Source organism: Danio aesculapii, chromosome 1, assembly GCF_903798145.1.
Source record: "Danio aesculapii chromosome 1, fDanAes4.1, whole genome shotgun sequence".
Classification (NCBI taxonomy): domain Eukaryota; kingdom Metazoa; phylum Chordata; class Actinopteri; order Cypriniformes; family Danionidae; genus Danio; species Danio aesculapii.
Genome location: NC_079435.1, coordinates 8,983,985 through 8,997,256, shown reverse-complemented (window position 1 = coordinate 8,997,256; position 13,272 = coordinate 8,983,985). Strand labels below are relative to the sequence as shown.

The 13,272-nt window shown below is 30.3% G+C and overlaps 1 protein-coding gene across 2 annotated transcripts; it reads right to left on the bottom strand.

Moving 5' to 3' along the window:
* Window positions 1-2,023: 2,023 nt before the first annotated feature.
* Window positions 2,024-3,556, bottom strand: junba (JunB proto-oncogene, AP-1 transcription factor subunit a). Of its 2 annotated transcripts, XM_056456512.1 has the most exons (2): window positions 3,469-3,555; window positions 2,024-3,284 (listed from the first exon to the last, which is right to left on the bottom strand). In XM_056456512.1, the coding sequence occupies exon 2, from the start codon at window positions 3,244-3,246 to the stop codon at window positions 2,371-2,373; it is 876 nt and encodes a 291-aa protein (XP_056312487.1). In that variant the 5' UTR covers window positions 3,247-3,284; window positions 3,469-3,555; the 3' UTR covers window positions 2,024-2,370. The 2 variants fall into 2 exon arrangements, with proteins under 2 accessions (XP_056312487.1, XP_056312486.1); XM_056456511.1 differs by having other exon boundaries at window positions 2,024-3,556.
* Between the last annotated feature and the right edge of the window lie 9,716 nt (window positions 3,557-13,272).

Genomic DNA, 13,272 nt, shown 5'->3' with positions numbered 1-13,272 from the left:
CGTAAGTGTTCAAAGACACATTTAAAGTAAAATATCTGTTTGTATCTATATATAGCCTACCCTAAAACTAAAGTTAAATTAGTTGTATAGTTGTTGTAGTTGTAGACGGACCTAAAGTAACCTCTGAAAATGGCTAATCAAGTTACTATAGGTTAGAATACGCTAAACATCCCTTAAAAAATATGTATATATGTAATTTAAATGAAATAATGTAAAAAAAAATTATATATGTAATTTAAATGAATATATAAAACTATATAAATATTTAAAACATTAATTTAATTCACTGAAACATGTAATAAGCAAGCGAACATACTAACAACATAGGCCTATAATTCGCACCCTGATTAAAATGCTTGTTTAAGAATAAAAACTTATTAAGAATAAAAGTAAAGCAGGTGAAGTCTAACCTATTTTCTCTGATAATGACATTACACCACAAATGTTTTGGTGGAAGTCGAAAAGAACCGGATAATGACAAATCTGTCCTGCAGGTGGCAGTGTTTCATTGTATTTACGAGTTACAGCTCAGGAGTCCTCATTGCTTCCAAGCAGGAATCATTTTTCCACATAAAAAACAACCTAATGTATATCTGGCCTAGCTTGTGTTCAGTACTGACTGATTGTGTTCTTGCTTAAACAAGTGATTAGTAGATTATGTGGTTATTTTACACTGAATTTTAAACCAGCTCAGACATAAATAGTAATTTAGGTAATCTTGAAATTGTCATTATTGCTTAAATCTGTCATTTTGTTTACAGCATCCCCGTGTTTTATTTTTCTTTAAAGACCAGTGTTTATTTATGTGTCCATAAAAAAGAAATTTCCTAACTCTACTAAATTTAATTTTAATGAAAGTAAATGTTGTACTTATTAAAAGTAACAGATATTGTATTATAAAGTGTGTTGTGTAACTATCCTGTCATCTCAAGCTTTACCTTATTTAAAAATGTAAATGTTTATAACGTGTATTAGCTTGGTTTTAGACTATGGTGACAAAAATTACCTTTACAAATCTAAAAAAAATGCTAAAAAAGTTAACTATTAACTTTATACCTATTTACAAATACCTGGGTTTAAAATGTTGTCTTGTCTCTTTAAAATGAAACTTCTAGATTGTTTTTTATTTTGTGGAATAAGGTGTTTCTTCAGGTGTTTTTGTAATAGAAATAAAAATAGGCTAGATGTTTTCTTTTAAGAAGAGATTTCTAACATGGCATCGCTGCAAAACAACAACAAACAACAACAAACAAAAAAAAACATTTAAAGTAGCTATAAGAGAACTTTGTATGCCAAAATTCGCAGTAGATGTGTGTTTATAGTCTGTGAGTAGGCTCTTTGTAGAAACAGCTATTCATTCAACATCTAAAAGGTGTAATTAGCATAATGCACAAATAATCTCCTCTTTGTCACCTAAAATCTTTTTAAAGATTTGTCACCTAAAAAGTATTTTAGGAATGATTGAAATGAATGTAAGATTTTAATAAAGGGTTGGCGTTTTTAATGCTGGCCAGTTCGGCTAATCTACCGCCTGTGTGTTTTCGGGAAATAACTGATAAAGGAGTCACTGTGGGCACTTCTCGTTTATAAGCCTTGCTCTTATATTTACTGAGATCTGTTTGTCTATTTTTGTGCTTGCGACGGCTCCATTTTCTGCAAAGTACCTGGAAAATGCCCGTGCTCATATTTTTATCTCTAGTTTTCTTTTCGCTGAAACTGTTTTGGGAAGGTTTGTGCGCGCGGGGAAAATCCCGCGTTGCTAAATTTTCTCTTGTTCACACGCGCTTCATTCATCGAACGTCAGAGTTGAAAGCGCGCGGACTTCCTGACCGGTAGCGTGGGCGGGGGTTCCCGAAATCTACCCTTGGTGACGTACATAGACCAAAACTGCCCATATATGGGCTTTGCGTCAGCAGGAAAAAAGCCAACGTGGGCACGTCTTCGACGTAAATTTAAAGCCGCAGGCTGCAGAATAAACTTCGTTTCTCCTCTACGCTTGAAATAAACAACCCAAACAGTAGAATCATTTTCAACATGTTTACTTAAATATAAAAAAAAAACAAAAAACAAAACAAACAGAAACACATTTAAATGTCTGAATCAACCTGACTCACAATATCAATAACTTACTGGAATGTTTTCAAAGGGCAGCACTTAACAACAAAACCAAAAGTGTTCACTTCAAAAGTTTTGTCCATTGTCCATTCGGCTGAAAGTACCTTATCTTTGGAAAACAACAATAACATTAAAGTTTTCTACAAGAAAACACTTAAGAAATATACAACGCTCGTACTCAGTGCTGCGACAGAACTATCACAAACGGGATCTGCTCTTCCAGTGTTTCCCAGAGTCCGTAGCATCGCTCTCCCCCTAAAACGACTTGATCTTCGGCGTCAGCATCAGCTGGCACCCGCTGCTCACATGGGTCATGACCTTCTGCTTAAGCTGGGCTACCTGCTCCCTCAGCAGGGACGCAGTGCTGGACAGTCCGGCGTTATCCGACTTGAGCACTTTCACTTTGTCCTCCAGCCGGGAGATGCGCTCCAGCTTCCGTCGCCGGCACTTGGTGGCCGCCAGCCGATTCCGGAGCCTCTTGCGCTCCGCTTTGATGCGCTCCTGGTCCTCCATGTCGATGGGCGACATGGGAGGAGAACCATCGCTGCTTTGCAGGTCGGGGACGGTTTGTGGCTCCTCTTTCAGAGTAACGAGCCGTTGCGGATGGAGCGAGTGCTGGAAGTGATGAGGATGCGGCGTGGGCTGGTGGTGATGGTGGTGGTACTGCTGGTGATGGTGATGGTGGGGCAGGTAGCTGATGGTGGCTGTCGGGTAGTTGGCTGCAGGTGTGAGGTTAGTGTTAGGATTGCAGCTGTTCAGGGTGGTGTACACCGGAGTCTCGGGCGGTAAAGAGGCGCCGAAAACTGACGACGCCGCCGAACAAGTCGACACCCCGGCGGCTCCGATGGATACATTCGGCGGAGGCATTTGGTTCATTTTGTGGAGCTCGTCCAGCGCTTTGACGAATCCGTCCGCGAAGCCCTCTTGCTCCTCTGTGATGCTCCGACCGTACAAATACTGCCCCGGCGTGGGTGATGTGATGACGCCGTTACCGTTCTGGATGATGAGTCTCTCCAGCTCCGGAGAGGCGAGTTTCAGCGAGCCCACGTCTCCGGTCGCCGCCGTGTAGAAGTCGCTTTCGGAGCGGAGGGTCTTGAGGTTCCGGTAGGGTTCGGCGAAGCTCACGCTCATGTTCTGCTTTAGGAGCTTGTAGTCGTGCAGGGCAGCGTCTGGATGACCATAAGCAGAAAGAAACGAGTCGTCATAAAACGGTTGCTCCATTTTTGTTGACATGTGAACAGAAATTACGTTGGGACGTACTGAAGCTGACTAAAGTCCGCAAGTTCTCTCCGTTATATTACATCAGGCAAAAGAGAGAAAAAAAGAAGAAACTTCCAAAATAGTTTACTGTACCAATTCGACAGGTGTTTTCTCTTGACAGCTGACGTCCAAAAAGTGTCTTCCCGAACGGTTATTTACAAACAGCTCTTCTGGCCCGTCGCGCACTCAGTATCATGTAAGTGCGCCTTCATGCTTATATACTTAAAATTCTGAGGGCGTGGCTGAGATAAGCGCGGCCGCTGATTGGACGAGAGTTCGTTCCGCTCCTCGAGCTGTCAGATGGGTTGATGACGTCAGTGCCAGTAAGCGCCGAGATTGAAAACAACGCTGGAGGCGAGAGTGCAAAGGGAGACCGAGCGCTGCGCTCCTATTTTTGTTTCCACAGACAAGAAGCAAAAACTGGCCGCAATAGCTAGGCACTTTTTAAGAAAAGTTTCCCATGGCCATGAAAACAGAAACACTATTGTGGTCTCTTGAGAAAAACACTACGTTAGAGGATGTCGTAAACAAGTAGCCTACATGAATAATAATAATAATAATAATAAACATTCTTATCGAAATGGAAACAAAAGGTTCCAACACAATATTATGTTCTCTGTAGATCTATAGCAGAATATACGAGGAGCTCTTTAATATAAAACGAAATTGGAAGTGATTTTAAATGTCAAGCTCTAAATATATTCCTTTAATTGAGGTGGAACATCTAAACTGGTATTTTAGTAAATACAGGATTGCACGATTGGGTGATTTCACCTCAAATTAAATGTGTCTGAGCTACCACATCATCTTGTCAAAGATAAAGCCCTATTAAAGAGTTAGTTCCCCCAAGAATTACAATTCTGTCATCATTTTCAATCCTTTCTTTTCATGTCGAACACAAAAGAAGATATTTTGAGGAATGCTGGAAACCTGTAATGATTAACTTCCATGTTTGTTTTTCTATGCAAGTTAATGGTTACATGTTTTCAGCTTTCTTCAAAATATCTTCTTTAGTGTTCAACATAAAGGTTTGAAGCAAGTAAAAGGTGAGTAAATGATGACAGAAGTATAATTTGTGGGTGAACTATCCCTTTAATGTGCTTTATTGTTAAACATACTAGGAAAGGCTGTAGTGAGTAATGTAAAAATGAAAGTAATTAAGATGATATCTAATTCAGATTTATACGCTATTTGAATTGGGCTGCTTTTTAAGTACTGAGTCATATAACACATAAAACATGACTAATATTAATAATAGATCTTTCTAATAGAGTTCACTGTGAAAAAAATATCTGTTAATGAACAGTTATCGTGTTTTGTGATCCACAAGTGTGTTTTCTGCTTATTTACTGGTGTGAATTGCATTTTGGGATGTTGATCTCTGCTCTATCGAACTCTACAGTTTAACAAATTGACTTTTATTGACATTTTAGTAGTTTGAAATAATATAAAGTATAAGAAATCATAATATATAGAGAAATAAATAACAGAAAATGTACTTGTAGTTTATTACAAGGTATTTGTAGCGTATACAACACCAACCCAGACAATATACCACTTTAACCTATTATAAATGTTAATAAAAGCCACGTTTTATGGTTAGAAGTGCTTGGAAGAAAGATTAAAGTGCCATAACGCAATTCAAAAGCATAAATAAATAGGAAAACCCTGCTAATTTACAGAAATGTTTAACACTAGAGATTTTTACTCTAACGTATAACCTGTAAGCATTGATCTGGAATGATCTGACTCAGGATTTGGCAACTGATATGAGTCCCATATATGGGCAAACCACATTGTAGTTCCTCCTTAGTGTAGGACCGGGAAACCTCTCCCATGTGGGCCTGATTCCAGCGGCGACGCCCCCGCACATGGAGCGCTGGAGGAGGGGAGAAAACTGATAGATAGCAGCACGTACACAACACTCTGGTGCAAGAGTGTGAGATACAAGGAGCACGTTCTTCATCTATTCTTCATCTGACATATTAATGCAGACTGCATGTTAGTGTAGTTGTGCTGGTCTCTTGAACTTAATGCATGCACTCTTAAAAATAAAGGGGGAGTCCAAAGGGGGTTTTGCAGAGATGTCAGAATCATTTTAAAAATAATGATGATGATAATATTAATAATAATAGTGATGATGATGGTGATAATAATAACAGTGAGAATATTAATCATAATGATATAAATTATTATTATAGTGATATAATAATAATAATAGTGACTATAATAATATAGTGGTAATACTACTACTACTACTAATAATAATAATAATAAAAATAATATTATGATTAATAACAACAATAACAATAGTACACATAATATTAATAATAGTGATATTAATTCTAATAATAATAGTGAAAAATATTATTAATAATAATAACAACAACAATAATAGTGATAATAGTATTAAAATTAATAGTAATAATATATGAATAATAGCAGTGATAATTATAATAATAATAACAACAACAATAATAGTGATAATAGTATTAAAATTAATAGTAATAATATATGAATAATAACAGTGATAATTATATTAATAATAGCAACAACAATAATAATAACAACAATAAAAGAGATAATAATATAAAAAATGATAGTAATAATATTCTAATAATAATAACAACAATAATACCAACAACGATAATAATGACAACAATAATAGTGATGATAATGTTAAAAATAATAGTAATAACATATTATTAATAATAGTGATGATAATATTAATAATAATAGCAACAAAAACAATAACAACAACAATAAAAGTTATAATAACATTAAAAAAACAATAGTAATAATATGCTAATAATATTAATAACAACAATAATACCAACAGCAATGATAGTAATAATAATAATAACAATAATAGCAACAACGATAATAATTACAACAATAATAGTGATGATAATGTTAAAAATAATAGTAATAATATATCATTAATAATAGCGATGATAATAATAATAGCAACAACAATTATAATAACAACAACGATAATAATGACAACAATAATAGTAATAATAATATTAATAATAGTAATAGCAACAACAATAATAAAAACAACAATAATAGTGATGATAATAATAATAATAGCAACAACAACAATAAAAGTGATAAATATTTAAAAATAATAGTAATAATATATAATTAATAATAGTGATAATAATAATAATAGCAACAACAATAATAATAACAACAACGATAATAATGACAACAATAATAGTAATAATAATATTAATAATAGTAATAGCAACAACAATAATAATAACAACAACGATAATAATGACAACAATAATAGTAATAATAATATCAATAATAGTAATAGCAACCATGATAATAATAACAACAATAATAGTGATGATAATGTTAAAAATAATAGTAATAATATATTATTAATAATAGTGATGATAATAATAATAATAGCAACAACAACAATAAAAGTGATAAATATATAAAAAATAATAGTAATAATACTTTATTAATAATAGTGATAATAATATTTTTAATAATAATGGAAACAACAATAATGATGGCAACAATAGTAGTGATAATAATATAAAAAATAATAGTAATAATTTATTTACAATAATAGTGATAATAATTTTTAAATAATAGTAATAATATATTAATAATGGTCATAATAATATAAAAATAATAATAATAACAACAACAATAATAATAGTCATAATAATATTATTATTAATAGGAATAAGAATAATGATGATGACAATAATAACAACAATAACCATAATAATATTAAAAGCTTAATTATAGATAGCACCTTTAAAAGAATGTTTATTTATATATCATGTTTTATGGTAATTCAAAGTGCTTTACATAAACAAGAATGAAACATAAAATACAATAAGTATAAGAAATAAAAAAGGTAAGTAAAAACAGATAAATAATGTGTTTAAACAGGTTTAAAATGAATATATTTTTTAAAAGTAGCATCTTAAAAGTACTTTACATGCATGAAAAGTAGACTCAATACAGGCACAGTATAATAAATGGCAAAGAAATATCACAAATCGCATAAAAGTTATGAGAAAATGAGAAAACGATTCTTTAAAAACAAAACAAAACACTTTCTTTCTTTCTTTCCTTTCTTTCTTTCTTTCTATTTTTCTTTCTTTATTTTTTTCTTTCTTTATTCTTTCTTTCTTTCTTTCTATTTTTCTTTCTTTATTTTTTCTTTCTTTCTTTCTTTCTTTCTTTCTTTCTTTCTTTCTTCTTTCTTTCTTTCTTTCTTTCTTTTTTTCTTTCTTTATTTCTTTCTATTTTTCTTTCTTTTTTCTTTCTTTTTTCTTTCTTTATTTCTTTCTATTTTTCTTTCTTTCTTTCTTTCTTTCTTTCTTTCTTTCTTTCTATTTTTCTTTCTTTCTTTCTTTCTATTTTTCTTTCTTTTTTCTTTCTTTTTTCTTTCTTTATTTCTTTCTATTTTTCTTTCTTTCTTTCTTTCTTTCTTTCTTTCTATTTTTCTTTCTTTCTTTCTATTTTTCTTTCTTTTTTCTTTCTTATTTTTCTTTCTTTTTTTCTTTCTTTTTTCTTTCTTTATTTCTTTCTATTTTTCTTTCTTTCTTTCTTTCTTTCTTTCTTTATTTCTTTCTATTTTTCTTTCTTTCTTTCTTTCTTTCTTTCTTTCTTTCTTTCTTTCTTTCTTTCTTTCTACTTTCTTTCTTTCTTTTTTCTTTCTTTCGTTATTTCTTTCTATTTTTCTTTCTTTCTTTCTTTCTTTCTTTCTTTCTTTCTTTCTTTCTTTCTTTCTACTTTCTTTCTTTCTTTTTTCTTTCTTTCGTTATTTCTTTCTATTTTTCTTTCTTTCTTTCTTTCTTTCTTTCTTTCTTTCTTTCTTTCTTTCTTTCTATTTTTCTTTCTTTATTTTTTTTTCTTTATTTCTTTCTTTCTTTCTTTCTATTTTTCTTTCTTTATTTTTTTCTTTCTTTATTCTTTCTATTTTTCTTTCATTCTTTCTTTCTTTCTTCTTTCTTTCTTTCTTTCTCTTTTTTTCTTTCTTTATTTCTTTCTATTCTTTCTTCTTTTTTCTTTCTTATTTCTTTCTATTTTTCTTTCATTCTTTCTTTCTTTCTTTTCTTTCTTTCTTTCTTTCTTTCTTTTCTTTCTTCTTCTTTCTTTCTTTTCTTTTCTTTCGTATTTCTTTCTATTTTTCTTTCTTGTCTTCTTTCTTTCTTTCTTTCTTCTTCTTTCTTTCTTTCTTTCTTTCTTTCTACTTTTCTTTCTTTCTTTTTTTCTTTCTTTCTTTCTTTCTTTCTTTCTTTCTTTCTTTCGGTCTTTTGTCTTTCTTTCTGTCTTTCTTTCTTTCTTTCTATTTTCTTCTTTATTTTTTTCTTTCTTTATTTCTTTCTATTTTTCTTTCATTCTTTTCTTTCTTTCTTTCTTTCTTTCTTTCTTTCTTTCTTTCTTTCTTTCTTTCTTTCTTTTTTTCTTTCTTTATTTCTTTCTATTTTTCTTTCTTTTTTTCTTTCTTTATTTCTTTCTATTTTTCTTTCATTCTTTCTTTCTTTCTTTCTTTCTTTCTTTCTTTCTTTCTTTCTTTCTTTCTTTCTTTCTTTCTTTCTTTCTTTCTTTCTTTCTTTCTTTCTTTCTTTTTTCTTTCTTTCGTTATTTCTTTCTATTTTTCTTTCTTTCTTTCTTTCTTTCTTTCTTTCTTTCTTTCTTTCTTTCTTTCTTTCTTTCTTTCTTTCTTTCTTTCTTTCTACTTTTCTTTCTTTCTTTTTTTCTTTCTTTCTTTCTTTCTTTCTTTCTTTCTTTCTTTCTTTCTTTCGGTCTTTTTGTCTTTCTTTCTGTCTTTTTTTCTTTCTTTCTCTTTTCTTTCGGTCTTTCTTTATTTCTTGTGCCTGAATAACTATTGAAATTTTATAATAATAAAAGTATAAGGATACAGGAGAAATAACATTTTCCCCCAAACAACTTCCAACCCTTTATACAACCAAACCAAAAGATAGCCCTTCAAAACAGAGCGTACATCTAACTATTTTCAAAGATTATCAACAAAATCAAGCGATTAATACATGAAAACAATCACCCATGTACATTGTAAACATTTACAGTTTTTACAATGCTCATACTGACATTCTCAATACAAATCATGCCACAATAATATGAACATCCTAATGATTATATCATATGACTTCAAAAAAAGAGTTCAAATAATAAAAAAAAAAACTTATTTCTTACTTTATTGAACATCTGAATCCCTCTTTTCCACTATAAATAACTTTTTATGGCTGTTGTTTTTCACCAAACCCTCAATGGCTGTCATTAAACTTTAGTTTTAATAATATAGGAAAAAAGCGATTGTTTGTGGCAGGTCAGGACACAATGCCGCTTCACATCTCTGGAGCGTGAAGATATTCGCGCGACCACATTTGAACACCTGTTTAGCACTAAAAGAAAGCCACTACTGTCTACTCAATATGATAATAAGTCTGAATCATCACTGGCATGGAGCCAGGTGCTAACCAATGTTTCGCCATTCCGCAGCAGTGCAGAGCCTTTCACCTACATTCAGGTATAAATCACAGTCCTGTCAAGACGACTCTTAAGTCTCTTCTGCTGTATACTGTAAAAAATATATTTAAGGTATCAAACACTAGCAGCTGTGGTTGCTTTTTACTGTAAACTATGAGATTTCATTAATTTATAATGTATTCAATGCTTTGGAGTACTAGACTAGACTAAAGTAATGCGATAAACATTATTTATCAACATTAGATGTAACAAAACATAAAACTTTTTACGGTAAACTACCGTATTCCAATCATTTATAATGTATTCAATGTTTTGGAGTACTAAACTAGACTAAAGTAATGTGATAAACATTATTTATCAACATTAGATGTAACAAACATTAAACTTTTTATGGTAAACTACCGTATTCCATTAATTTATAATGTATTCAATGTTTTGGAGTACTAGACTAGACTAAAGTAATGCGATAAACATTATTTATCAACATTAGATGTAACAAAACATAAAACTTTTTACGGTAAACTACCGTATTCCATTCATTTATAATGTATTCAATGTTTTGGAGTACTAGACTAGACTAAAGTAATGTGATAAACATTATTTATCAACATTAGATGTAACAAAACATAAAACTTTTTATGGTAAACTACCGTATTTCATTCATTATAATGTATTCAATGTTTTGGAGTACTAAACTAGACAAAGTAATGCAATAAACATTATTTATCAACATTAGATGTAACAAAACATAAAACTTTTTATGGTAAACTACCGTATTTCATTCATTTATAATGTATTCAATGTTTTGGAGTACTAGACTAGACTAAAGTAATGTGATAAACATTATTTATCAACATTAGATGTAACAAACATTAAACTTTTTATGGTAAACTACCGTATTTCATTAATTTATAATGTATTCAATGTTTTGGAGTACTAGACTAGACTAAAGTAATGTGATAAACATTATTTATCAACATTAGATGTAACAAACATTAAACTTTTTATGGTAAACTACCGTATTCCATTCATTTATAATGTATTCAATGTTTTGGAGTACTAGACTAGACTAAAGTAATGCGATAAACATTATTTATCAACATTAGATGTAACAAAACATAAAACTTTTTACGGTAAACTACCGTATTCCATTCATTTATAATGTATTCAATGTTTTGGAGTACTAGACTAGACTAAAGTAATGTGATAAACATTATTTATCAACATTAGATGTAACAAAACATAAAACTTTTTATGGTAAACTACCGTATTTCATTCATTTATAATGTATTCAATGTTTTGGAGTACTAAACTAGACAAAAGTAATGCAATAAACATTATTTATCAACATTAGATGTAACAAAACATAAAACTTTTTATGGTAAACTACCGTATTTCATTCATTTATAATGTATTCAATGTTTTGGAGTACTAGACTAGACTAAAGTAATGTGATAAACATTATTATCAACATTAGATGTAACAAACATTAAACTTTTTATGGTAAACTACCGTATTTCATTAATTTATAATGTATTCAATGTTTTGGAGTACTAGACTAGACTAAAGTAATGTGATAAACATTATTTATCAACATTAGATGTAACAAACATTAAACTTTTTATGGTAAATGACCATATTCTATTAATTTATGATGTATTCAATTTTTTGGAGTACTAAACTAAAGTAATGCAATAAACATTATTTATCAACATTAGATGTAACAAAACATAAAACTTTTTATGGTAAACTACCGTATTTCATTCATTTATAATGTATTCAATGTTTTGGAGTACTAGACTAGACTAAAGTAATGTGATAAACATTATTTATCAACATTAGATGTAACAAACATTAAACTTTTTATGGTAAACTACCGTATTTCATTAATTTATAATGTATTCAATGTTTTGGAGTACTAGACTAGACTAAAGTAATGCGATAAACATTATTTATCAACATTAGATGTAACAAACATTAAACTTTTTATGGTAAATGACCATATTCCGTTAATTTATGATGTATTTAATGTTTTGGAGTACTAAACTAGACTAAAGTAATGCGATAAACATTATTTATCAACATTAGATGTAACAAACAAAATATTTTACGGTAAATTACCATATTTATTTTATTTCATACCATACAGCCATTTATTACAGTGTTTCGAATCAAATATAGTCGAAAAGCCATAATGCAATTTTAAAATGTCTTTATTTTCTTGTTTACTGAGTGTAGTAGATGAAGTTAATATGCTTTTATATATTAAAAAAACACATGATTGGATACACAAAAAATACATGCTTAAAAACTAGACTGAAAACAATTTCTAATATGAATATATATATTTTTTATGAGTTTTATTTTAATGTCATTGTTTTTGCATATTAGGTATAGTCAGTGCTTAATTTGTACATTTCGGGATCCTGGAACAGATCACAAGTTAAGCCCTGGGTATAACAGAATATGTTATTAAGCCGTAATATTCAAAAACATATAATATTTTTAGATTTTGCAGCACCTCTTTTCTAAGTCTGTCTGAAATGCTCTGATTAAGCCCCTCCTTCTTAAAAATTTAGAGTGTTCTGATTGGTCGGTTGAGTTATAGCCATAGAGCAGTGTAATTGCATGCAAATAACTTAAGCATGTGTCACAAATGTAACACCCTTTCCAATAATAGCACATTTTTGTTGTTAAAGCTTCTGGAGCCCCTTTTAAACTTCATTGTTTTTGTTTACTGGGTGTAGTAGATTTTTGGCACATTTTGCAGCACCTCTTTTCTAAGTCTGTCGAAAATGCTCAGATTAAGCCCCTCCTTCTTAAAAGCTTAGATTGTTTTGATTGGCTGGTTAACTTATGGCTACATGACCAGTGTGATTGGGCGAATACCTTAAGTATGTGTCACTAATGTAACGCCCTTTCCAATAATAGCTCATTTCCGTTTTTAAGGCTTCTAAAGAAATTGTAAACAGTTAACAATAGCGCAGATCAGTTTATCATATTATTCTAAGCATGAATCAGATTCTGACAATTCAGATGATCAGACAAGCTAATCAGAATCATCTTTAGCAATGTGCTAAAATTAGCCCTTGTCTTATTTCTTTTCGTGTGTTCAAATCATCATGAAGGTTTTTGCAGAAGTAAAAAACAGCTTAACTCAATTACACAGGAAGCATGGGAGGTTATAAATATTATACGAGTGGTTTTATTTAGCCATTTGCTTTTTGCAATCCTATTACCAAATGTTGAGTTTCAGGTATACTCATTGTGATAAAATTCTTCAATATTTATGAATTAATAAATTTTGTGATGAAAAATATTTAATATTTATATATATTTTATATTATATATTTAGCTATTTAGCATCTTTCAGTTTCTCTGCATTTGCTGTATTTATTCGGTATG